General features: G+C 42.2%; 3 protein-coding genes and 1 long non-coding RNA gene across 6 annotated transcripts; 2 read left to right on the top strand and 2 right to left on the bottom strand.

Moving 5' to 3' along the window:
• Positions 1 to 3,900, bottom strand: hcar1-3 (hydroxycarboxylic acid receptor 1-3). 2 transcript variants are annotated; one of them, XM_042064855.1, is made up of 2 exons: positions 2,827 to 3,900; positions 1 to 1,689 (listed from the first exon to the last, which is right to left on the bottom strand). In XM_042064855.1, the coding sequence occupies exon 2, from the start codon at positions 1,437 to 1,439 to the stop codon at positions 450 to 452; it is 990 nt and encodes a 329-aa protein (XP_041920789.1). In that variant the 5' UTR covers positions 1,440 to 1,689; positions 2,827 to 3,900; the 3' UTR covers positions 1 to 449. The 2 variants fall into 2 exon arrangements, with proteins under 2 accessions (XP_041920789.1, XP_041920788.1); XM_042064854.1 differs by having other exon boundaries at positions 1 to 1,655.
• Positions 2,476 to 25,127, top strand: LOC121684786. The gene is made up of 3 exons (XR_006023197.1): positions 2,476 to 2,555; positions 19,304 to 19,310; positions 25,115 to 25,127. It is a non-coding gene; the product is annotated as an uncharacterized LOC121684786 (long non-coding RNA).
• Positions 6,118 to 9,362, top strand: LOC121684784 (transmembrane protein 229B-like). The gene is made up of 2 exons (XM_042064857.1): positions 6,118 to 6,645; positions 7,729 to 9,362. Exons 1-2 carry the CDS (start codon positions 6,597 to 6,599, stop codon positions 8,226 to 8,228), a joined length of 549 nt encoding a protein of 182 aa, XP_041920791.1. The 5' UTR covers positions 6,118 to 6,596; the 3' UTR covers positions 8,229 to 9,362.
• Positions 13,993 to 26,624, bottom strand: haao (3-hydroxyanthranilate 3,4-dioxygenase). 2 transcript variants are annotated; one of them, XR_006023195.1, is made up of 11 exons: positions 26,381 to 26,624; positions 25,983 to 26,061; positions 24,504 to 24,587; positions 24,207 to 24,313; positions 23,753 to 23,842; positions 23,194 to 23,237; positions 21,883 to 22,028; positions 18,939 to 19,007; positions 18,128 to 18,210; positions 14,658 to 15,357; positions 13,993 to 14,557 (listed from the first exon to the last, which is right to left on the bottom strand). XR_006023195.1 is itself a non-coding variant. In XM_042064856.1 (11 exons), exons 1-10 carry the CDS (start codon positions 26,575 to 26,577, stop codon positions 15,282 to 15,284), a joined length of 975 nt encoding a protein of 324 aa, XP_041920790.1. In that variant the 5' UTR covers positions 26,578 to 26,623; the 3' UTR covers positions 14,559 to 14,725; positions 15,248 to 15,281. The 2 variants fall into 2 exon arrangements, 1 of the variants encoding a protein (XP_041920790.1); XM_042064856.1 differs by lacking the exon at positions 13,993 to 14,557 and having other exon boundaries at positions 14,559 to 14,725; positions 15,248 to 15,357; positions 26,381 to 26,623.
• Positions 26,625 to 27,466: the final 842 nt, after the last annotated feature.

Below are 27,466 nucleotides of genomic sequence, written 5' to 3'. Positions count from 1 at the left end.
GTGATATTTACTAATCCAAATGAATATGTATCAATGTTACAGTTATAACATAACCAGATCTTTGTATAGTCCTGGGACATTCTGAAAGGTATAGGTTCACACAATATATACACTGTAAGCACATTAGTCTCTGCTACACTTTGAGCGGCCTTCAAATGGATTTCAGTCACAAGCTCAAGGTCAATGTTCTGAAGGGATTCCATTCTATAACTGTCCTTACCACTACTGCAGCCTCCAGCTCCCTAAATCCTCTGTTCCTTTGTACTTCTTCATATAAGTACCGAGGTGGGTTGTAATACCCTTTTCATCTGTCAGTGTATTCATTCTGCATGTGTAAATGTCAATAGATGGACAGAGCTGAAGACATGCATAAACTAGCACAAGGCTGCATCAATGGTGTTCATCAGCATTTGATAATGTTAATATGATATGACGACACCCCACTTCAATTAGCTGTCGCTGGTCATGCTGCCTCTTCGGCTGAGCTGCAAATTGACGAAGCCCAGCCGGTTGATGGAGCCCTTGAGCGCGTTCCTGAACATGGAGCTGGAGAAGCAGTAGATGACGGGGTCCAAGGTGCTGTTCAGGTAGGTGAAGCCGATGGAGAGGCTGAAGAGCTGGGTGACCAGCTGGTAGCTGTGGCAGTCCTCGGGCCAGACCTTGCTGTAGAGGACGGCCAGCAGGCCGGTGAACACGCCGGGGCCGAAGCAGACGACGAACACCACCACGATGACCACCACGGTGCGGATGGCGCGGCGCACCTTGCGCTCGCGGTCCATGTTGCGCTGGTGGAGGATGCAGGTGATGCGCGCCGAGAAGACGATGAGGAGCAGCAGCGGCAGCAGGAACTCCAGCGTGAAGACGGCGTTGTGCAGCACGATGCTCGGCGGCGGCTTGGCGTAGGAGTCGAAGCTGCGGCAGAGCATGCGGCCGCCGTCGCCCACCTTCTCCAGCTTCGTGGCCAGGAGGGGCAGCCGTAGGGCCACCACCAGCATCCAGGTCAGGGCCGCCACCACCCAGGCCTGCCGCGGGCTCGCCCGGTTGATCCAGTGGTGCGGGTGGACCACCTTGAAATAGCGATCTGCCGCCACGGCCGTCATGAAGCCGATGCTGGCCGAGCGGTTGACCGCCAACATGAAGAGGTTGGCGCGGCATCCGGCTCCACCGAACCCCCAATCCTCGTCGTACAGCAGGTAGTTGATGCGGAAGGGCATGCTGACCAGCAGCAGGAAGTCGGCGAGCACCAGGTTGAAGAGGAAGATGACGTTGGCTCGCCAGCCCATCATGCGGAACCAGAAGATCCATAGAGCCACCAGGTTGCAAGGTAAGCCCACTGCCACCTCTATGATCATCACCGGGGGCAGCACAGAGGTCACCAGAGTCTGTGAGGAGTGGTTGCAGTGGAACTTGGCTGTTGGGGTGGAGGTGTTGAGCTCCATAATGACCACACACACATACAAGCACACCACACCACACCCAAATGCTTACAAAGTTGATTGCTTCCGGTGCGCTTGTGTGAAAGTCTCTGTAGTATTTGAATTAAAAGAAGGTAACAGTGGCGTACAGCTGCAGTCTTCCCTGTGACACCACTTCTCTTCAGAGCAGGAGTATCGTGGCCCTATCTCTCCCCCACGTTCTCACTCTCTCTTCAAGGCCTAGAAACACAGATAGTATGGCTGATGTGTTGAGCTGCAAAATGGAATACCAATGAAAGACGTACACATTCAGAGTTTAAAGTTGTGATATAAAAATCGGTTTAATTGACGGTATCTACATAAGAGTACATAACACAGTCATGAACGTGTCATACACATTATAAATAAGTCATAAATGTTTATGACGTAACGCTTCTGTTAAGAAGTGTCATTCGGTTTTTGTCATGTCATGACAAGTTAGGGTTAGAGTTAGGGTTAGAGGTTTGGATTAAGGTTAGGGTTCATGTGTCATGTCACTCTTATGTAGATACCATCAAGTGTTACATAAAAAAATATCCATTGCCAGAAATTAGCATTTTAATTTGCCTGGACATAATGGATAAGTCTGGCAACATTTTGTTGAGTTTCAAAGTTCAAATAGGAAGTGGACATGACAAATGTATCAAGACATCAGTCCATTCAGCCTGTCAGCACATATTGTCATTGTATTATTGATCTTGAATAACTGTGCTGTAGACTGCAATGGAATGCTTAGGCATGCTTGTCAAAGACTGTGACATTCTCTGATGGATTCATTGACTAAACCTGAAAGATATCATGTCATCCAGGCATCTTTGCAAAGAAAAACACCCAAACAGTTTACACACAATTTGTACCAAAAGTCATGTTGGCATGTGGAGTTTTTTGTAAGGATTTCCAGTAGGCTATGTGAGACTGGGGCTGTACTGACCCTGATATGTCGCTGTCTCAGGGGACATCTCCCCAAAAGAAAGTGTGTGGTACAAATGCAGGAAGTTTGTACTGCGCAATCAGATTTAGGAAGTTGGAGCGATATGCTGACACAACTTATTTTTTTTCCCTCTAGGTTCTTGCACCATCTGAGTACTGACAACTTATGAAGTCATATCCACCACAGAGGGTGTACTTAAAAGAGTTTTCATTCTAAATAAATTATAATGAACAATTATAATTATATAATTATATGAAGCATTCAATGTGAGTTGTCATAGTAGCTAAGATCTTATTCAGATATTGTATGTTGACAAAGTTATTATACAGTTACATACAAAAGTGTACTTCTATCTGTTTGATACAGTTCTGTACAAAAGTGTACTTCTATACTTACGAATAAATAATATTCATTTTTAAACAAAATTGTCCACTGACTTACCACTTTTCAGGTATCCAGTAACACAATCTTCATGTCGGCCCCAGACACAGCTTGGTGATGGTACCATACGTTTCCTTCTGTGAGAGTGTGTGTGAGTGTGTGTTGTTCCTGTTGTACTGCCCTCTTCTCTGCCACTGTCACTTCTCTGTCTCTCGAGTGATGCACTTTAAGGGTAAACCTCCTCTGAGGCTCGCCTTGCATCACAGGGGGAAGGAACAGCTCTTTTAGTCTGTGTGTGTGAGCCCATATGTTTGTGTGTGTGAGCCCTTGTATATATTATAAAAGTGGAGAGTGGAGACACAGATGGAGGAAAGTGTGGGAATATCAGTGCATGGATGGTTACATGTAAACACAATCCAGTCTGTAGATGCCCTACAGTACGTGCAGATTCACAAACAACCAGAGAGTGGCCATTCACACAACACATAGATTAATAGTGTGAAGTTGAGTCTTTATAATTCACACACTTTTACAGTGTGTTGTATGAGTCCTTCAATAGTCCTAAGAACCCAACTGATTAGCCTGGTTCATGGTTTGACATGATTCATAAGTCCAGCACGTCATTTGGAAATGTGGTTATTTCCCATCAGTTTGGTTCCAACCCCAAACATGTCTTAGCTTGATATATCAGTGTCTGGAATCAATGCCTTCAGGGAAAACTCCAGGGGCTCCGCTGTATCAACGTCATCAGCATGCTTTTCTGACTTATAAGCTCACGTTAACATCTGGGTCTGGGTTAGTAAGAGATCACCAATACTGTCTATTGACCATGGCCATGGCTACCAGGCAGGTTGGGTAAATTTTGTCTGCGCATGTGTTTTTCTGTCCACTAATCACTTCAACAAGGCACTACTTTTATTACTTTTTTCATTACTCTACTGCTATTTTTTATTAATGTGAACACGTTAAAAACCCTCTGCATCCCGTGTCTACACCATAGGGGAGAATAGGGGTAAGATTAGTCATTTTTTACATTCTTCATCATTCTAATGTGTAACCAACAATTCTTTGATAACCTATTAGGGTAAAGAGATATGCTCTCTGCAAAAAAGTTGGTTTTCTGGCACAATTCACCCCATATGTGGGGTAAGATGGTCCAAAACAAAGATTTCAGGTAAAACATTTTTATTTTCTTAAACCAATCATTTAATTTCTTTAAACAGTAACAAACATCAACATTTAACTGAGAATTTGCCAAATAGATTCAACAGAAAATTTGCCAAGACAGATTTAGAAAATGGTTGTTGCCTGTAAGGTAACATTCATGATTTTTACACATATATTTTTTACCACATTTGCCATGTGCTGCATCTTTCCACAGATTGTAAGGAATGAATCCATCTTCCTTAAAACATCATACAACATGATACAATTTGTATACGGTTCCCTAGAAAAAAGGGGTGGCTCATCTTACCCCTGTTGAGCAACTTACCCCGGTCTCAGAAAACGTGTGACAGTAATGAAATAGGTATGAAATAAGTATGAAACAATGCCATGCTGTCTTTCAGTTTCTGTGATTATATCTAGGCTACACAGCGTTTTCGAAACGGATATCTCCCCTCGTATGCCTGTTTCATGCCATCTCAGCAGCATGGCTGGTGGAGGGTGTGTGGCCTGCTTGTGAGTGGCTTCCAAGGGTCGGCAAATAAAGAAGAATCGTTGAGCTCTGAGACAGATAGACTCTTGCCAGGAGTAAGAGAGTGATTGGAGACGGGGATCCAATGAACAGAAATCACTACACACACACACACACACACACACACACAAACAAACACACACACACACACACACATACACACACACACACACACACACACACACAATAGTAACACACTGTTTACTGTGTTGTATACTGTACATATATTGATTTAATCACCTGCATCAGCAACATTACATCAAGCCTTGAGTGAAACTCTGTAATCAAAACCTAACCATCCTTTTCAAAATGTAAATTCCTGCAACAAAATGTCACAAACTTGCACCATTTGAATTAATGCAAAAACAGGCCCTGTTTTCAAAATTGTGCTGAAGCAATAGAACAAACATGTAATACATTGCTAAGTGTTGTATGTTTTTTTTGTGTTGTTTCAGAAACCACATTGGTTATCATGTCGTTGCATCTAAAAAAAAGGTGACGCTACATCCCCTGTAAGTGTGAAAGCAGACGTGTCAGTCTGCACTGAGCACAGTGTGAGGCGCCTATATTCTTTGAGTTGTCTCTTACCCTTGTCATACATATGTGTTTGTGTCATTCTTACTGGAACTGCCACCACGGGCAGAGAGATACACAAAGTTCAAAGAGATATAGTATTTTCCCTCTTGGTTTTGGAGTAATGCTTAGATTGCAGAAAGCATTTTACAGAATGCAGTTTACATATGCACTTGCTGCAACTTGCTGATATCAGCTTGCATTCATGCATACTCTCTCTCTCTTTCTCTTACACACATGCACACACCCATCCCTCTCTCTCTCTTTTTTTATCTCTCTCTCTCTCTAAAGGACTTCACAATGCATGTGGCCTGCGTGACAAGACCTTAGTTGTGCTTGCCGCCGGGCTCAGTGCAAAAGACCTATGATTTACAGCACGCCGCGGCACACGGAAGAGCGTCAAAATGCCACTTGTGCTGAACTTTGCTCGGCACAGCGGCAGACCAGTTATTGTGCGAGCAAGCCACTGAAAATAATGGGTTTCATAGTGTAGAGCTGCCATTTGTGTGAACCCCACTACACAGATGAAGTAGAACACTTCCCCTCGTGTTATGAGAGTACTATATGTGTTGACATGTGTGGAAGTGGCTGAGAGCATGTTGTGTTTATTTACAGTATGTGTGATGTGTCCGTGTACTATATGACTGTGTGCTGGGAATGGACTCTGGTCTGACCAGAGAGGTCATTGTCCTTTTTTATTACATGATGGAGGAAAGCAAACACTGTGGTCACCCCAACGGCTTATCTCTCAATGCAAAAACACGAGAGCCACCATCACAGCTCAAAATGGAGCTCAGTGCTCTGTGCTTTGCCATTGCATGTCACTGGACAACATGACCCTGAATTTTTACCTCATTCAAGAACAGAAGTTTGTATTTCTGTATGTGCAGAGTGTAGGACCTGAATGGAAACAGAGGGTCAGAAACAGTTCCTTGCTGTTAGTCACAATTTATCCACACTCGAAGAAGCATATGGCAGAGGTCAGGGCGTGGTGGCATTGGCCAGACACATCAAATATCTTGCTGGTCATTGGTAGCGAATGTGTTTTTCCACCAGTGCCAACCAGAGACACACACCCTTCTTCATCCCTTATCTTTAGCAAAGTGCCCATCCCAGTGATCCCCCCCCCCCCACTGCACACACACACACCACGCCCATCACCCCCTGCCCCTACCAGATAAGCCACCACACTCAAAGACAGAAAAGACATCTTTCTTTCTCTCCTTTGATCGTTGTTCTTTTTATGCACATCCAATTGCTTGCGTCTCAGGTGTAGCCTACCTATTCACCTGTGGTCAGGTGGCAGAATAGCTTCTTTTCCACAACTGACACCGGTCACTCTTGCCACTGGGCGCCACAGAGCCGGCTCATCATCCTCGGCCATCATCTCCTCCTCCCGCGGTTTAATGTTTAGCTCAGGACAAGCGCAGGACGGGGCAGGAGAGGAGATACTGAAACAGCGGCGGCGAGCGTGACGGCGGCACACACACACACACACACACACACACAGTGATCTTCTGAGATGAGACTGAGCCTGAGAACAGAGCAGCACTGAGCGAACATGGAGACTGGAACTCGATCATGGAAAAGAGTGGGCGCCAGGCTGGCATGTGAGTAGAAGAGTCTCACTGTTCAAACCGTGTGTCATTTACTCACTCACACATGTGTATATGTGTGTGTGTGTGTGTCTGAATGTGTGTGACATCATCTTAAATGCGTTCATGTATGTGTCACTATATGGAACTGAATGAAGTTGCACCAATGTTGTTGTACTAATGATGTTGTACTAGTACTGAATGAGTCGTAGGCCTATACATATGATTTAGTGTGGTAATACAGTACTAGCACAGTCTACAGTAATCACATGTGTGTCAATGGGTCTTAATAAGAAATAATTATATGTGTATGCATGTTTGTGTCTGCATGTACACTTGGGTCATGCATTTAGATGATTTAGGTGTTTAGGTTCTGTGCAAATTTTGATAGTAATTTTAAACGTCCCGTGGACAGCTATGATAAGCTAACCACACACTGTAGTGTTGAATCTACCAAAACACCTAACCAAATTGTGGAAGTAAAGAAGATAAGCAGACAAAGCTTGTAAAATGAGTGGGACTAGGATGCTTCTTCACCTCTAAAATTGCAACATGTCTGGTTGTGAGGGCATTCGAGGACTAATCAGTCTCCTCAAACCCCGTCACCTGTAGCTCGGTAGCATCACTGGGTTTACCAAAAAACTATGCTTGTTTGTTTTGTTCTATCACTAAGAAGTCCTGTTTAGTCAGAAGACCTAAAAGTTTCCATCAGGGCAAATAAGTAATGAATTAAGTTACCAAACTAGTTTTCAAAACCAAAGGTGAAGGAAATGTGTCATAGGGCATTTTAGACCTTGCTCTTGAAATATAGCTCACCGAAACCTTCATGTCACAATCAATATTGTTTGATCAATAACCAGGGAGAGGTTCACTGCAGGTTTTTGCCAAGTCATTAATTAACGCTTATCGATGAAGAACATGAACAATTCTGCTTCTGTGTGTTCTTGTGTGTCTACATATGTCTTTGTATATATGATTCTGCTTAAGATCACATTCCTACATGTGTGCATACAGAATGTACGTCTAAAAGTGGTTAATAGATACATACTCTATTCGTCTGTGTGTGTGTGTGTGTGTGTGTGCACACTCTGACTACAGCAAGGGACAGAGGAGACACAGAAGCACCTGCTTCTGAGTCACCCGGCGGCCGCCAGGCAGCCCCACAGCAACCTCTGTCTCCACTGGTGCGGCTCTACATCTACGCCCTCCACGGCCTGCTCTGCGAGGTGGCCTTCACTGCCGCCTGGGACTGCTGCCTCACCCGCGACCCCCGCCTGCCCGGGCACACCAGCCTCTGGGCACTGCCCATCTACGGCTTGGCCGTCTTCTTCGTGGAGGAGCTGAGCTTGCGGCTGAAGCGCAAGAGTTGCCCCCTGGTGGCTCGGCTGGCCCTCTACACCGTCCTCACCTACGCGTGGGAGTTCAGCTGGGGCTTCGTGCTCCGACTGCTGGGCGCGTGCCCGTGGGACTACTCCCAGTTCCAGTACAACTTCCTGGGCCTGGTCACGCTGGAGTATGCCATTCCCTGGGCCCTGGCAGCGCTGATGGCCGAGACGCTCGTGGTCCACTACACATTAAGGTTACGCCTGCAGAGCTGAGGGAGATGACTCAGCATGGTGCTAGTGACCTCAGACAGATGGAGTCAATACTCAGGAAGGACAATTCTTTCTTATTTGTTATGTCTTATGAGTGGCTGCCTGAAGTGGCTGGATGTTCTGTGTTCTGAATGAAAAAAGTCAATGTCGTTCCTGTAAGGGGAACCTTGTTAAACTATCACAAGAACTGGTGGGTTCTCTTTCATTCCATTCCAATTCATTCCCATTCTGAGACAGAAAACAATCTGATATTGACAAAAAGTACACAAATAATGCATGGGCTACTGGGAAATGTATATATATATTTTCTACTCTCAGGCCTAGTTGTCTCCTTTGTAGAAGCTCTCTCAAACCCTACAACTACACACTGCATCTTGAAAGCCTCTGGCAGTTTCAGGCTCTGTGGTGTATTTTGCAGCCCTGAAATAGATATGCAGTCATACCTTGTAACATCTTCAGTGGAACATTAATCTATGCAAAAATCCCTCAGGTACATGCCTACAGTGCACTTCATGGAGATGTTAATTACTTGCCACATACTACCTTTGAGTGCAATGTCAGCACATCAAACCAAGACTCTTGTTTTCAAGCCTCAACCAAAAAATCTGAAGGTTTATAGATGGACAGCAACACAGACTTCATTGTGTTGGATCACTAGCATTCTACCAGGAGGACTTCACTCATCCATGCATACTTGGACTTTTTTTAGTGTATGTGGCCACTTTCATAGTGCAACTCACATGAAAAGCACAAATACACTGCAGTACTTCTGTAGTTTATGTATATTATTGTCATTGCTCTCTTCCTCCTTGCTCACTCACTCTCTCTCTCTCTCTCTCTGCCCTATAAGCCATTGCTTGAGTGTGAGTAATTTACAGAAACCAATAGAGAAATGCATGCTTTACTTGCTTAATGAACAATCCCCATCTGACTGCATTAGAACTGCAATAACCCCTCATGCTCCTGATAACAACACATTGAGATAAACACCCCGTGCCCGCCCAGTTAGAGTAACTCCACTCAAGGACTAATGAATGACAGAGCTAATGACTGACTGAGTGGATGACTTCTCTGTGTTTTTTTTTTAATCATTATTTATTTATTTTTCTTATAAATAAAGTTTAAGTTTAATTGTTGGTTGAATTGTTAGTGTTAGTGAAGATGTTTGTCTTATGTGCAGATGTTATATGACATAAAAGAGTAAAGCAGCTGTACAGCTGTTGAAACATGTGTCTTGAGGCATGACGCAAGCGTGCCTTACACCTCAGACTGAGAGCCAAATGTCTCTGGGGGCCCCCTCTCAGTGCTGGTCCCTTAGAACAACCCCCCCCCCCCCCCCCCACGGCGCCCCTGACCGTTAAGAGAATCTGAGAGGAAAAGTCCACCCTCTGCTATACACACACTAAACACCGTCATCTCACACACTCACGTGGGTGTATCTAGAAAATTGGGTGTGGCATTTGTGTGAGCGCAAGATTATGGCTGAAACCCACAGTTTGAATAAATAATCATTTAAATGTTTGCTTTAGGAGTGGGAATGTGTGGGAGTACATATTTGAAACGCTGATAACAAACAAAATTATTATTTTATTTGTTGTCAACACTATAAGACAGTGGGTTCAATTATTTATTTATAATTTATTTGACTGATTTTAGGAAAGATCCTTGCCTTCAAAGATGCTACATTTACTTGTAAAAATGCAATGACAAAGCACAAAAATAACCAGGACATCGTATAACTGACTTTTAATATTGTATTTCAAAATGTAAACCTTACACTAAGGCTGTTATGGCTTGAAAATTTGCTGAGATTGCCTTGTTCTAGCCAAAATGTGTTGTTCAATTTCTTTAATTTCTGGTCATTTCCAAGAGTTAGGCCTCCAGTTTGAAAGCGGAAAGTGCACACAAACACACCAAAGTAGACCCATGATGTTAATGCCAGAAGGAGTGGGGTCAAGCTGGCAATTTGCACTGGCGCCTACATAGCTCCCCAGTTTGAGGGTGCGTGACTGAGTTTGTGTCTAAGCATAACAAGTGGACTTGTTCTATGATGAAAGCAATTGACACCTACCCTGGAAATCCAGAGTTCTCGCGAGAGCACAATTTGAATTTGTCCCTTGAGTTGGGCCATTTTCATTTACTTGTAGTCAGACCCTTAATCTTTCGGATATAGGTCTGGATTTCTAGGCTAATTGACACCAGTGGTTGCCATGAACAAATGCAATTGTTACATTTGTAACATTTAGATTGTGAATTACGTTAATCACTTTGTGCTGTACTGACAATGGTACGGCATGTTTCAAATCACCACTCCCTCAACATACAAAATCATGAAATTAGGAGAAAAAAATCTCGAAGATAAGTTGAGATGCTATAAATCACACAAATGTATGACCTGCTGATGAGCTACCAAATCCTCTGTCAGTTATGACATCCCCCAAACAATCAATCAACCATGCTCTGGCATTTAGGATGATCACAATATACTTGTGTCACCACCACCAGGTAGCCTGGCTAACGTCAGACCTCTGGCTAACCACCAGGGATCAGGGGGGAAGACCCTGAATGACACAAAGCCAAAATATAATGTCATTCTACTGCCCAAGAGTGTGGGTGATGAGGCAAGATGAGTTACTGAGGAGTCACATTGATGATTTCACACCAGCCCAGCACCTCTGTAACAGTGCAAGTGCTTCTGTGATATTCTTCCATTCATTCTCTTACCTTCCTCATGCTCTATGACACACTCTTCAATTTGTTTGGCTTTACACTTCCTTTAGCCAGTATGAATCATTGTACATTTTGACGTCAGATGTGTGTGTATGCGTTCATGCATTCCATCACCACTCATGGCAAAACCCCCCATGGTCAACATCACATGACCCAGCACATGACAGAAGCCGTTGGCAAAAGTGGAAGTACTGAGAACTTTAGCACTCTTGCAACACTGTATTTCCCTGTATGTTGCCATCAGCTCTTGCAACAGAACAACTGTTATCAAAACAGATGGCATGGAATATCTTCCTATTACAACAGTATTTAGTTGGATCTACATGGCTGATATAGTGGGGGAAATAAGTATTGAATGCAATATTCAACATTTTTTTTTCCAGCAAGTATACTTCCAGTGAAGCTATTCACATGACATTTTGACCAGATATTAGTATTTACTCAGGTCATCCACACATATTTAAAAAATCAATTTCATTACATTAAAAATCCATAAGTAGACACAGGGAAAAAACATTGAAAACAATAAGAAAAAGCAGTACACCAAGGCAAAGAACAAGTTGGAATTAGAGAATAATTACCCCTCCTGTGCAAATGAATATAAGCTTGGTTTGTATATATTGATGGGCTATTAAAAGGTTTTTCGTTACCAAGCTGTCATACAAGAACAATTTCATGATGGGTGACCTTTGCAACCTTATTGTTGCAAAACATATCAATGGACCTGGTTACAGATGCATTTCAAAACTTCACAATCATCCAGTAAGCAGCATTGGTGCCATTGTCTGCAAGTGGAAAAAAAACATCACTTCATCATCAATCGGCCATGCACAGGAGCTCCTCGCAAGATCTCTGACCAGGGAGTCAGAAGGACAGTAAGAAGAGTAGACAAGGACCACTCACAGAAAGCTCCAGAAAGACTTGGAGGCAGCAAGGGTATATTGTTACAGGGAAAATCATAGTTAATGCACTACACTGCCACCCGCATGACTCCATTACTGAAGAAAAAACATGTCGAAGCTCGTTTGGACAAGCCTATGAAATACTGAGAGAATGTAATCTGGTCAGGCGTATAGGCAAAATTGAACTTCTTGGATGTCATACTGCACACCATGCTTGGAGGAGAAATGGCACTGTACATCACCTTAACAATACAGTGAGGTTTGGAGGTGGAGGCATCATTTCACCATTTCATCTCATGGTACTGGCAGACTTCATTGAAGGATTGATGAATGGAGTATTTTAAACACGGCTAGACCTTCCAGCAGGACAATGATCCAAAGCATTCAGCAAAGGAAACTCTCAATTGGTTTCAGAGAAAGTAAATCAAGGCCCTAACATAAATCCAATTGAACAGTTCTGGAAGTTAACTAAAAATCAGGATTCACAAGAGGGACCCCTGGAATCTTCAATTTTAAAAGACTATCTGTTTTAAAAAATTGGCCAAAAATCACACCTGAACAGTATGACTGATTAGTTTCATCATACAGGAAATGTCTTGAAGCTGTCGTTAAAAATAGAGGCTTTTCCACAAAGTATTTAAGGAATTTCAGTAGGCGCGTTCAATACTTTTTTCCTGTGTCATTCCACTTTATTACACAATGGGCTGTATTTTGGGCACCTGCGCATGGCGTAAAGTTCGTTTTTCACCCGCGCAAAGTTGAATTCGGTTTAGGAAAAATCCGTATCTAAAGAGTTTTAGAGCATGTCTTAGGCTAATCAGCTACGGAGTAACTCATAAGCATACAACATATCATTTCGAGTGAAAAAACGAAGAGAAAGTCCAAAAAAAGTCAAAGGTACAAGACTGTGTACATATTTTCATTTCCGAGCGAAGGATTAATCCCATAAACCACCACGCCTCACTGAATAATATATAAGCAATGCACGAACCAGCGCGAAATCATTTCCAACCGGCGACAGCATGGGAAGCCTTTCCTCCAAACAGTGATTTGTATATAGTGAATGTGCAGTTAATAGTTTATTTCAGGAGTAATCGTGCAAATAATCGTGTTTTGGTATTGAATGTTATATCATCATTGTGTATTTTATATCGTGTGTGTGTGAAAGCGGTTAACGTTAGCAACATTGTGCAGTGCTTCATATCTGACTGCCATCCTGCATGGACCGGTGCATGGTCTGCTCTTGGACCACCATATTCAGTTTGCTGTGAATTATTACGCAAAATGTTCATTAAATGTACGAAGAAGTATTTTTAGGTTAATGATTGATGATATGACTCGTACAGTATGAAGGCTACAGTAGCCTAGCTAATGTTAACTAGCATTACCAACCTCCCTGCAAAACTCACCACACAACTTTGTAGGTCTTGTCCCTCATGCTGGCCCTTACAAAACCCACAAGCTAACCCTCGGACACACAACAGTCAATAATGTGACCCGATTTAAAGTGGTTTTCACCCCTTTGAACACTCTTGATTTCGTCCTTGAAACAATGAAATAGTCACGGGGGCATGGACGGTTTGCTAACCATTTTATTGCAGTGTCTAGCTGCTAGCCGGTGGTAGCATCCAACTTGCATGTGCTATCAGCTAGCTAGCTAGTTCAAAAGTTGAAGTACTTAATGAGATACAGGGCTTTTTATGCCTCGACTAAGTTGATGTTTCCTATAAACAACAATTCATGTTCATAGAAACAACAAGGTCACTAAAACATTATATTAATGTTAGCAGCATTATAATGACATTCTAATGTCTATGTCTGAAAGGCTAATGATTAGCCTATCGGCTACCTGAAAAGTTAAGTGTTTAAACTAGCATTCAGTGTTCTATTGGTGTTCTATTGGTGTATTGGCCCTGACTAAGATCGTGTGATATATAAACCACAATCCTTGTTGATACAAGTACCAATGTTCGTCTAGAAAGTTTTTATTCACATTAAGATTTTCGCCATAGGCAGTAAAAGACTCCGCAATCAATATGTTCAGGATGAGAGTAAAGTCTGGCAGATTCTGAAGCAAAACATAAAGTTTGTGTCTTAAATTGTATCTGAAATCTACTGATACAAACACAACGACACATGTTTACACATTTTTAGTAAGACTATCAAGTTGATTATATCAATGATCTTCCAGAGGCTGATAGGAATCGGTTGAACAATGAAGTGTTGACAGCAAGGAGATCCCACGCGATCATTTACATTCCCTGTTAGGCTATCTTTTCCGTATGTATTTTCTCACACAGACACACAGAGACACACACACAGGCACACACACAGATGTTTACATGGAAGTTCCAGGAATTCCAGAACTAACAGCCGAATCACCCACCATTCCTCATTGATTTCTTTTCAGTCAGTGAACACACAGTCTAGCAGAGTTGAAAGTCATATACAATGTCTATACTCTGTCTAGTTTGTAATGTAATCTGAGGAGGCCTGATCTTTCTCATCTACATATAATCATCTTCCTCCCTGAGATAAAGAGGCACACTTTATCATAATGTTAATAAGAAGCGTATTTTAGGACAACATACACTGTTCCTGTGCTAACTTTACATTGCACTAATTAAGTAGTAAAAATTACATGTGTTGATACAAAGTAAAAATACATTCTTGCTAAATATTACAAAAAAAGACCCAAACCTAATGAGATATTTTTAATGTGAATAATGTAACAGAAGGCACAGAAGTTAAGGTTCATGTGTGGCGTGATGGAACAGTGGTTGTGTTGCCGCCTGCAAACTGGTCTCCCTGGATTTGAATTCCCAGCCCGCTGTTACCAGTCCAACCATGTTACTTTGATAAAAGCGTCTGCATAACACAAGCCATTTTATCTCATTATTATATAGGATGCCGAGATTGGGGCCACTATAATAATTATTTACCCACATTATTGATCAATTACAAAAAAATATATACACTGTGGAATGCAGTTTAGTTATTCACTATAGCATTGTGCTTTAAGAGAATGTAGTATGCCAGTATGGTAACAGTTAAATTATTTGAAACATAAACCTGAGATTTCGTGGTTATCGAGTCCTGTGTGAAGTAATTGACAAGCCTATGATAGCATTGATAGTGAGCTTGCAACATAAAGTGCATCAGGCCCACATCTCACATAAGAATGTCACTAGACTGTTAACCCTGATATGTGTCTGCCTGAGTCAGCTTTGAACCAATTGTGCAAACAAGTTGTACCATCTTGCAAGAAAAACCCTGCGATGATCGATTAAAGATTAAAGTTTAACAATAAGGAATAAGTAAGTTTAGCAATTGTACACCTAATGCAATATCCCATATTGTTCTATGTCTATCTCTTGGAAACTCACTTACACACACAGAGACATCCGGAGAAGGCTGAGGCTGATTAGAAGGGTTTTTTACGGTCATGGTCTTGAGCAACAAACAAAGAAATGCAGTCCTTACTTCTCTTCCAGTGATATCTGTAAAACACACACACACACACACACACACACACACACACACACACACACACACACACAGACAGATTATATAATACAATAATACAATTCCCTTCTCAATAGTTCACTTTCCTTTTATAAATGTAACAGGCAAGAAATAGGTGCACTCGACTCAGCGTAAAAAAGTGGGTTTTGGGTGTGAAAACAAAGGAAGCACTGGCTGAAACAAAAAAGTAAACACACTCTCAAGCTTTAACAACACAATTTTTCAGAATGCATGTCACAAGACAGACACGTTTCGGCCTATGCCGTCTTCAGCGTCTTACCGAGGATAGGACAAGGTGTTACTTGGTAAGATGTGACGTCAGCTAATTGCCAAATTGGCACAAAACTGAGTGGAGAAAAGAAACAATGATGCGGAATTTGAAAAAGAATGACCAACTTATGGATCAGTAAACAAAATATGCCAGTGTTTATTAACTTGAGGTCACCTGACAATGGAGAGAATGTATTGACTATGGTCAATCGCGGCTCGTCTTGGCTGACCACCCTCTTCTCTAATAGTGCAGTGCGTGCGGTATTGCACGCCTTTTGTAGGCAAGAATCGAGGTTAGCCTCATCATAGCCTTTAGAGAGAAAATTGTCATGAAAAAGTGGATTTCAAATTCCGCATCAGTATTGCATATCATTTGAACCCTCAGAAATTGGCTATAGGGAAGACCTTTCTTCATAGAAGGTGGATGGCAGCTACTATAACGTAAAAAGCTATTTCTGTCGGTGGGCTTGCGATACACTGTTGTCTCTCCAGCAGTCCTGCAGACATTCACATCCAGGAATGATATACTGTCTCTACTAAATTCTACAGAGAATTTGACAGAGCTTAAGAGTTGAGATATACATGAAACTGATGTAGGAGTTCAACAGTGCCACTAAAGACAAAAAATACATTGTCCTCATGTATGTAGCAAAACCAACACTTAAGGCAGTAACTAAACTCATTGGCATTATATTCATTTTCAAATTTCCCCATAAACAAATTTGCAAAATTGGGAGCAAAAGGAGAGTCCATAGCAGTACCCTTAATTTGATGGTAATATGTGTCTTCAAATATAGTAAGTCATAGTCAAGATTATGTGCCATTTCTCAGAGAAGTTTGGTCAGACGCTGATGGTTCTCCCTAGAATTAAGATACGCTACTAGGGCACACAAACCCAACTCGTGTTGAATGTTAGTATAAAGAATTAAGATATACTACTAGGGCACACAAACCCAACTCGTGTTGAATGTTAGTATAAAGACTAGTTACCGGTACGTCTATTGTACACAACATGCCATTCCCAGATATAACAACATTCTGTAGTTTATTCAAGAAATCTGTAGAGTCCTTAAGATATGACGGTAAGGTCCAAACAAGTGGTTTAATGTGCCAGTCCACAAATTGAGATCCTGAAGGCTGCGCAAAGCCGCATGTTCATTAAGGGATACATTAGGATAAAAGTTTACGTTTTTAGTGGAGGTGAGTCGACTACTCACCTCCAGGTCAACCAATCAGCAAAATGTCTGTTCTGAGGAATTCAGAACAGGGGTCATGAACAGTTTTTTTCGATTTGAAGGGTCTCTTTTGAACCGAAACACTTGGGGCAGGTTCAGTAGAGCATGGGAGGTACTACTGTCCTTTGTGAAAAATGCCCTCAATTTGACTGATCGAAAAAACGTAAAATGTTCAATTTTAGTTGTGAAGGGATCTACCTTCTTGGATGGCACAAAAGAAAGGCCTTTTTCCAAAACTGTTATTTCATCGCCATTAAGTAATCTCTTCGAGAAATAAATTAATACATACAAGATTTCGGCGGCCAGCCGCTGTTTCTTACGCCTCTTTCCACCTCTGTGTGTCGGTCTGTGCCTCTTGTTTGTGAACGGTGTCCCCTCCCTCGCCTTTGTTTCCCGATTCGTCAGTGGAAAGGCCACTGGAGGAGGGCTCTGTTTCATAGTTGGCCATAGGCTGAAACCTGTGCCTAGGGGTGGAGAGCCATCGGTAGACTTGCCCATTCTTGCAATCCAGTATATCTCGCGGTATTTCCGTAACTTAATCTCTGTCAATTCTTCCCCAGTTGCATGATATCGGCACATTGAAATTCCAGGGCATTGAATTAGTATGTCAGCATAGGAGGGTTGGGGACAGGGGGGATATCCTACTTAAAACAGAAGCCTTTTGGATACATGAGCTCCAAACGGTTCATCCTGGTGGCCTCAATGAAGAACTAGTGTTAAATTGTTTCCTTTGAGTCAGTCGCTCACAATGTGTCATTTTGTCTATTTTTTTTTTATGTGCTCTTTTTCTTTATCATAACTATTTTGAGTTTTAGTTTTATTATTTTTTATTTTGAAGTTTTGAGTATCATTTGAGTCTGTGATCTTTTTCTTTCTTGTTCTCCACTCACTTTCTGCCACAATTTGGCAAAAAAGTTAAAAGAGTTCAAGCTTGAGTGCGTTAACTTTTTGTTTCATCTTTTTATAAATGTAACTCATGTCCTCAGGTCATGTATTTCTTGATGCAGATGACACACACACACACACACACACACACACACACACACACACACGACAAACATGTAGAGTATGTGCAAAGTCTAAAGTCATGTGTACACACACACACAAAACAAACATGTACAGTATGTGCAAAGTCTAAAGTCATGTGTACTGTACTAATAGGTGCATAAGCACACACAGACAGAGAGAAAGAGAGAAAAATAAAGAGAGAGAGAGAGAGAAACAGAGGTTGTGTACTAACTCGTTCTTCTCAGGTATCAGCACACTGTCTCCCATGGTGAGGTTGAACTTTTCACCGTTGAGAGTGACCTCTGAGGAACCCTCCTGAAACACACAATAGACAAGACTCAGTACAGGGGGCCAGCCTCAGTACAGTGAGCCAGCCTCAGTACAGGGGACCAGCCTCAGTACAGTGGGCCAGCCTCAGTACAGGGGACCAGCCTCAGCCTCAGTACAGGGGACCAGCCTCAGCCTCAGTACAGGGGGCCAGCCTCAGCCTCAGTACAGGGGGCCAGCTGTAGCCAGCACTTTTGTAACTATCTAATACATGAATGAACTTGTAGTGTAGAGTGTAACTGTAGAGCCGCAATGACTGACTAATGACTGAATGAATGAACTCAAGGGCCACAGGTGGACTAACAGATTCCTTCTTTAAGTATATGTAGGTAACTTGCTGTTGTCTTTCAGACTTTGTTACTATTCAACTGTTTCAACACTGGCCCTCTGTTTTTCTTACCTGCCAATATCTATCCATCTATCTATCTATCTATCTATCTATCTATCTATACCGATATACTAGATAGATAGATAGATAGATAGATATTGGCAGGTAAGGAAAAAAAGAAGGCCAGTGTTGAATATATATATATATATATATATATATATATATATATATATATATACAGTATCTATCTATCTATCTATCTATATAGTATATCGGTGTATATATATATATATATATATATATATATATATACATATATATAGATGCATTAACTCAAATCAGCCGCTGCGGCATAAATCCCATAACATTGCTGCACCATGGAACCCACCAGTTGCCAGATCCAGCGATCAGTCTCATGCTTGGTGGTGTTGGTCTCCCCTGGCCCAAGCAACAGCACCTGTGGACAACAACAACACCATGTGGAACAGGAGCATCGCTGACTGCGTTTATGTGGACTTGACCCTTGTGTCATCCTCAAATCTTACCGACACTCTTTATCCTTGGGGTCAATTTGACCCCAGCTAAATAAACCCTCAGAAAATGATTATAATTAATATTGTTACCCAGTTCTTTTACAAGAGTGTAATAACCACCATCAAAAGCCCTACAAAACAATCCCACCCCCCCACACCCCTTTATGAACCTTGGAACCCTGGCTGGCAATATTGCCCATCCAGTGTCAGCAGCCCAAAGGCTTGTTGTTGCTTCCCCTTTTGACTTATACAGTCCTGCCAAAATTACTTATATGTAATACGTACTTGTGTATGTAATAATGATAATAACAATATGTTCTCATACTATTCAAATAATAACATCCATAATGTGTCAAATATGTATGTATCCTATGTTTCATACAGCAAGGAACATAAATGTACAAAATATTTGTACAGGACATTGAAAACAAATTATTGTACAAATTTCATGCTAACTCTGTTGTACCCTTCAATTGAGGAATGGTTTCTTTCAGAGTGCCCCAGCTAGCATAACCATATTTCTCAAAACGGAGATAAGGACTTATCTGGGGTTCTAAAATCAGGATATGATGCCTGCATGCCCAAACACATAACAGGGAGAGTGAAGTGCATGTTAATGCAGTCACTGCCATTACCACCATTATTAGGCCTTTTCACACAGAGATTACGCTAAATTTGCGGGAAGAGGAAACGTCTTTTTGCCGCAACATGTGTCTGAAAATGAGGTGAAAATCTGCCGGCCTGCTGATCTGTTCACATGACGCGGCATTTTGGGAAGCCAGGAGGCAGGATCAGCTAGCAAATTAAAATGTGACGTGCAATAGGGGGCGTGTAGAGTGATAGGCGTAGGCCTTATTATGCGTGGGCCTTCAGATGCAGCAGGTGTGTGATTTCCAAAACCATGGTGGGAGAACCGACTGCACTTTGGTTAGCTTGCATTTGTAGTACCCTACAAATGCAAGTGAAGTTCAGTCATAAATCATTCAAGCTTAGTGCTCGTCATGAAAAGAAAACAGCAGGTTAATATTTTTCAGGTATTTAACAATAGGCGCACTGTTAGCAGTTATGCCAAAGGCAGTGAGATTATTAGGCATTGCATCCTACAGTCACTCTGTTTGGAACATCGCAGTTCGGGTTGATAAGATTCAGTTAATGCGAGTATGGATCGTCTCAAAGTTTGGGACAACCAAACAGCAGTGTAGGCAAAGCAAATCCTAATTGTTTGGTTACCATGATTTTATAACAGGCCAAATATAAAATAAATGTTACAAATATCAGCTAGATATTTGTAAGCATTACAATCAGAGGATATACATATAGGGCAGACAGACGCTTATGAGTTCATGCTTTGTTTTATCGCTGGATTTTAGGATAGCCTATTATGGCAACCGATTGCATTCCGAGCTACAGTCAACTCTAGCAGGCATTAAATGACTGGAGACTTTGTGAATTTAAAGATCGACATAATGTGCTGTCTCTGCTATTGCTGCTTTTGATCAGTTAGATTTATTTGCAATCTCCTGTGGTGGGCTGGACATAGCATCGAAATGCCCGCCCAGATTCCCCTTTCCGCCTTTTTCGACCCATTCACACTGGTGCCGGAACGAAAAAACTCGGCAAAATGTCTAGGGGGCTTGGTTGTAAATTTGGCGAGACACTTTGTCCCGCCGTTCCGCCTTGGTCTATGTGAAAGGGACAGTCGTTCCGCGATTCTGGTACATAAAATTGCGGCGATTTTGGCAGTGTGAAAAGGCCTATTATCACTGTTATTAGCAATGCCGCTTTCATCACAACCAGCACCATCCTCTTTCTTAATATCCTTCCTTCTACAAACGTATTCAAGGTTTGGACCCAGCTGCATGAGCAGGCAAAAACATCAGTAATACTTTGTGTGGAGTAGTTGGTATTACTCCACAGGAGTGTATTTTGTAGCAACCCCATCTCAATAACATTCCTGTCAGATTTCAGTAACAGTCTGTTTCTTTTCACTAACCACAGATGACAACTGGCTGATGACCAATGCCAGTTCAGTATTGGAACACTGTACAATCTGTCCAGGCTTCTGCCGTGCATGTGCCCCTGCGCTACAGTTATTAGAAGCAGAACTGCAGTAGGGGAGGATTAGCCAATCACATGCATAATCAACATCACTACCCCTCTTACCTGTTCCTCCCCTCAGCCCACACACACACACACACACACACACACACACACACACACACACACAGTCACAGAGAGAGAGAGACAGAGAGAGACAGAGAGAGAGAGAGAGAGAGAGAGAGAGAGAGAGCCCACTCCTCACACGTCTCTCTCTCTCTCACATACACACACACACACACACACACACACACTTTGGCTGGGTGCAAAGGTCAAGGGGAGAGAAAAGGAACACAAACACAAGGTACATGGAGCCAGATTGCACACATACTTTCCTCATCTACTGAATGTTTACCATGAAAGGTGGATCTGAAACCGCAAACAAGTCCTTCAGAGTTGCTCTCTCCTGATGCATAATATATCAATAAATATATATATCAATAAATATATCAATAAATATATCAACCATGGGTCCTTTTCAAAATTCAGTTCTTCAGTCTACTGGGATTCTGTATATGTATTCTCTACATTTCCTGTAGATAACATGCACTCTAACATGCCATCTCAGCTGGGATCTCTGTCTAGTCACCCAACAGATCCTGACTGACCTCTGACCCCTCCCTGATTGGCTACTCCTGTAGGGTGGCCCACAGGCCTTGTTTTATTGACTGGTGCCCCCTAGAGGGCAGGGAGGTACAGCACCTCTGTCTCGAACTCCGGCCCAAACATGTCCACTGGTTTGCCACTGGCGATATCGGCACCGAGACCATCCACACGGTCCTTGAAGCGGAATGGTGCCATCACGCTTACAGTGTTCAGGGGGAAGGGGGCTTTCTTGGGTGGGTCCGCTGTAGACACACACACACACACACACAGATATATATAGAGAGAGAGAGAGAGAGAAAGAGAAATAGAGAGAAAGACAGAGAGAAAGAGGCAAACAACACTGAGTTAATGGGTTAGCAGAAGTTTGAGTTTAGTTGTGGTTTTCTACTTTTTTTACAGTCACACTCAAGGAGGGATCTGTTCTTAGAGTAGAGCGTTCCTGTTCCTGTGTTTAGCAGAAGTTGAGCCAGTTCCTATTCTGACTACAAAATGAAAAGTTTGGTTCCAAAACGCTATATCCACCATTTTAATTACTTTTTATAAATCATTTTTTACAGTTTGTTTTGGGTGTTGTTATTTGATTTATCTTTACTCAATCAAAACAGCAATTTGATTGATATTACCTGAAATACACAATTAAATAACATGACTTTATAATGTTTTTAAAAATGGAGATATAGCGTTTTGGAACCAAACTCTTCAAATGTATGTGGACGGTGAAAAGTGTGCATGTACTCTCTGAATGAGAGAGCTTTAGCAGTGGCATGTGAGCAGCCCAGGCCATGCTGCACCCCTGATTTCTCTTCTTTAATGAAACCCTCTGATTGGTGATTAGTAAGGTCCCCCTTACTAATGTGGGCTGCCTGTGCCCTAGTCATGGCTGAGTGACTGAGTTTAATTACAAGAGTACAGATGCCAGGCTGCTGATAACAAAGTTTACCAAGAACACACACACAGACACACACACACACACAGGGAGGTGGTGGTGGTGGTGGTGGAGGGGTTGTGAAGTTAGGCACTTCTGGTAAGGAAGGCTTTGGGAAGTCCTATGCAGCAGAGTTAAAAGGGTAAGGGTGGAGGTCCTGTCTCTGTAGTGAAGCCTTTGGAGGAGGCTTTTGAAGCAATGCTAAGGCCAGATGCCTTTCCTCTTATCCACCAAAGCAGCATGTGCAGCCTTTAACTACACAAGGCTCGAGACGGATTGAAATATGAATGAAATATGAAGTTCCCTTATGGTTTCTACTGCACGTTTCTAAGTCAATGGGGTGGATAAAAGTCTTCAATGAGTTGAAGAAAAAGACTTATTGAAAATTCATGAGAAAATTGAAAATCTGAGCGTGGCCACCCACAGGAGATATAGAGAGAGGTAGACCTGGAGTCAAGGGGTCAAGTGTGAGACTGACTCACCTGGGTTTGGCTTCCCAGTGCGGTGCTCCTCAGAAGCAAAAAATCTGCAGATCAGATACAGTCCATAAAATTACACTGAACTGAACTCTCTTTACTTCTCTTTAATACACAGTAGAATACTTCAAGTGTCATATAGACATATACTAGAACACTGTTACACCTGACATTCAAATACTATTAGTTATACACCTACATCAATCATTATTAAGCATTATGAATACTTTATATGGATTTATGAATATGCTTTCTAAAGCTTTATGAATACTGACTTTACATGTTGTCATATCTGACTAATGATACTGACACTGTGTTTGACATGGTTGAGAGTGAAGTAAACCAGAAGGTCACACACCCTGAAACAGCAGTATCCTTAATGTCATTTTAGAATCTAAAACCCTAAACTGAAATGTTACAGCGTGAAAATGCTGTTGTGTAAATGTACCTACTCTCTCTTACAGACTCACTTTATCTTTATTGAGTAAGGCAATAGTGCAGGAAAATTAGTGCTGAAATGTTTTGTTGACAAAAAAGTGCCCAGTTGAGGCGTTTGTGTTCTTACTCTTTAATGACAGGTACCAGCTGGGTTCCCAGGTTCTTGCAGTGGAACCAGCGTTCCCACAGGATCTCAGTGCTGTTGTCCACATAGTACCTGCAAGTACCACACATTGGTATTACAACATTATGTCAACCATACAGGCAAACTGCGGCTCACTAATGCTCATTCTTTGGTATCAGATCCACCATAGCATAATCTGGTTAAGCATATGGTGGCAGATTAATTTGAATAAAGCTATTGACAAGCATGTCAGAGGAAGATTATGCTAGCAGTAACTGACTGAATAATAATAATAAAACAAAAGAATCTGTCATCTTATGAGAACAACCAAGAGCCATTTTTGACATAGAACATATTGCCAGCCCTGATCCTTACTCATCTGCATTGCTCTATTTCAGACAGCACAGTATCTCCAGTTGGACATACACAGCCTAAGTATGGCTAAGCTTGTTGATACCTGAGGGCATCTTTCTCAGTTAGCAGTCTCCTGCGCTCCACCACCAAACCCACTGTTTTGGCCTGCCGCTGTGGGGAGTGCGGGATCCGAGCGGGGAGCAGAAACATCTACACACACACACACACACACACACACACACACACACACACACTCACACACACTCTCTCTCTCACACACACACACACAAACACACACACACACACACACACACAGATAAGTTAAAACCCGGGAAAAGACCTCCCGATTTCTTCAATTGCACACAATAAGAATGCGATTGACATGCTCAGTAGTCCTCACCTCTCCCTCACGGATGTGGATGTCCTTGTGCTTTCCATTCTCCACTATTTTCAGACACATGTCCCCATGGATCTGATAGAAGAGCTGAAAACAAAAGCAGCATCAAAAATGCTTGCCATGTTTGAAGGAGTTGCACACTACTCTCTCGGTAATTTCATAATAATTCATGGAAGAAGAACATAGATCAATGCTCACTGAGCACTAAGCTTTCAATTCAAGTAAGTTTTATTAGCATGACAAATATTTTTGCATTGCCTTTCACTATGCAACTGTTGACTGTGAAGGGAGAGCTTGTCACATAACTACAGGTCACTCTGATGAGAAAACCGCTTGCGCTGCGCTTTGCTCGGTGCAGCGGCAGACCAGTTCTTGCGCATGCAAGCCATTGAAAATAATGGGTTTCATAGCGCTGCATTTGCACGTGTAATGTGAACCTTGAAATAATGATTTCACAATCAAGCTATCTATCTAAAAAGCATTACTGTTGTCTGCTGAAACGTTATGTGTAAACATTGGATTTGTTTTAGAAGATGAAACTGGGAACGACCAGTCACCAAATTAACATTTAAACAGCAGTAGAGCTGATCTGAGAGGATGTATGATTGCTTAAGTGAAGTAACACTGAAGGAACCGGAAAGAAACAGACAAGCACAGTCAAGTACAAGAACTGCCAGAGGTTCAATGCAGTAAACTATGGAACTAGACTGTCCCTACTGGCCAAATAAGAGTATGTTTCTTGTGATTTGTGGATTCTTTTCATAGCATACTGTGTCACACATTATGTTTATGTAAAGCACTTAGAATCTACTTACCTGTATGAAATTAGCTATATAAAAAATTTTCCTGGGCTTGCCATACCATTAATAATCATATTCCATTTATGAACCATTTGAAAGCTTACTCTTTATGGCAATACTGATGTAATTCAGTAAGTAGGCTATAACACATGACAGGCCATTGTTACAATCTAGCTTGACATTAGGCTACTCTCTCTGTCCTCTGTCTGTCAGCCTTACAGGCCTACTACATATGAAAAGGAGAAATACTGGCTGGTGACAATTTAGTTTACTGTCCCGTTTTTGTTTTGAGGCAGTTGAGTGCTAGTCCAGGTATTTTATACATTGATCATTCATTCTGTTTCTACAGCACACCCTCTCTCTCACCCACCACCCACCCCCCCCCCCCCCCCACACACACACGCACGCACGCACGCACGCACGCACGCACACACACACACACACACACACACACACACACACACACACACACACACACACACACACACACACACCTGCCACCAGCCAAATGCTGGTCAAATATGAAAGTGGTTAGTAGATTTCAGGCACAAAGTAATAATTTAATATTGAGAGGCTGGTAAATTTAACCAAAAATCTGCCAGTGGCCATATGTAATTTCCACCCCTGACACACACACACACACACACACACACACTTAATGCTGTTGTGACTGTAACCTCACCTCTTCACCTTCTTCAATGTGATAATCCTTCCTAGTGTTGGGACCGCCCACAAACATGATGTTCAGCTGGCGAAAATGCCTATGACAGAGATACAGTAGCCTAAATGCATTGGACAAAGTCTGGACAAAGGAACCTACAGAACCAGGAGACAGATGTGCTGGATGTACAGTCAGTCAGAATTCTAGGCCTATTACAGGTCAGTTCAGGGGGTGACTTTCAATCACAGGCCTGCACTTACTGTTAGGCCTACTTAACAAGTCATATACCAACTTAAACTTAAATTATTTGACTTTTAATTAATTAATTATGTCTGATAGGATACCAAATGTGTGCAGGACTCTCTTGGATCAAAGCCATTCTAGAATCAACAAAAATAAATTGGCTGACAGTCACTTACATGAGTTTGTTGCACACTGGCGGCAGGAAGGCATTTTCATTCTCCGAAATCCACTTGCTCACATTGACGAAGAGTGGTTCGTTAGCCATTTCTACAAACCCTATGAGAAGGTAAGTAATGAGTTTCAGTAAGTCAGACGCTGTCCTCCCTCTTCGCCTGAGCTGCAGACTCCAGGACTGACGAAATTCCCTTATCATGTTTATGACTGTTAGGTCCAAAATGCAGAACCGAGATAATATGTAACATCAAGGGGGCGGGCGGTCTGAAGGTTGGGTTAACTTTTAGACTGATCTATTGAACTTGAAAGCTCGTGATTGTGAACTGCGTGTTTGCTCTGGAGATACGGTTAGCAAATGCATACGGCAAACTAGTCGTACATCTCAGCATGATTTCAGTATTACACAAACAAAACCGTATCTCTTTTCTCAAGTAGGCTTGGTACAGCCCCGCAAACGCACTGAGCCCTGCAGGGCAGTCAACCACGTGTATTCAAGATACCCTACATTACGCCACTTAAACACCTGAAGGGTCAGATGGGTTCCCTAAAAAATACACATTTGCAAGTTAATCGTTGAATGCTGCAAAGTCTGCAAATAGATCATTTGGATGTACTGTGGATCATCAACTTGTAACGTTAAGAACACTGGCTGAACATGTCCGTAGCCTAATGTGTTGTGCAGAAGTGGGTTGGCAAAACGCTACTTCGCTTACAGTATCAACACAACATAAAGTATGCCTATTTTTTCTTTTCCAGAGGAAGGATGGACCTTACGCAGGTTAGCATAACCCCGTAGCCTACTAGCAGAACCTGCCAGTGTAGTATAGGCAAAGATTGCTTTATCAACTGTCTTTGGTATAGGGCTGGCCCAACCAAACGATTTATTGGCATATAGCCATCATTATATTTCGCTGATCAAACACTCATAGTTCTGAGACGTTTGATAAATCTAAACTTTTCATCTTTGAACGAAGCAAATGCTTAGTTTAAGAACTAGAATGGAGCTTCTTAGCAAATGGCTAACATTATGCTAACGTTACATAGCCAACGAGGTAACTTAAGGCAGTAGTCAGACGAAAAGCTCTGTT

The sequence above is a fragment of the Alosa sapidissima genome, chromosome 16, assembly GCF_018492685.1.
Source record: "Alosa sapidissima isolate fAloSap1 chromosome 16, fAloSap1.pri, whole genome shotgun sequence".
Taxonomy (NCBI): domain Eukaryota; kingdom Metazoa; phylum Chordata; class Actinopteri; order Clupeiformes; family Clupeidae; genus Alosa; species Alosa sapidissima.
Note: the sequence above shows the minus strand (reverse complement) of the source record. Positions and strands in the feature narration are given on the sequence as shown.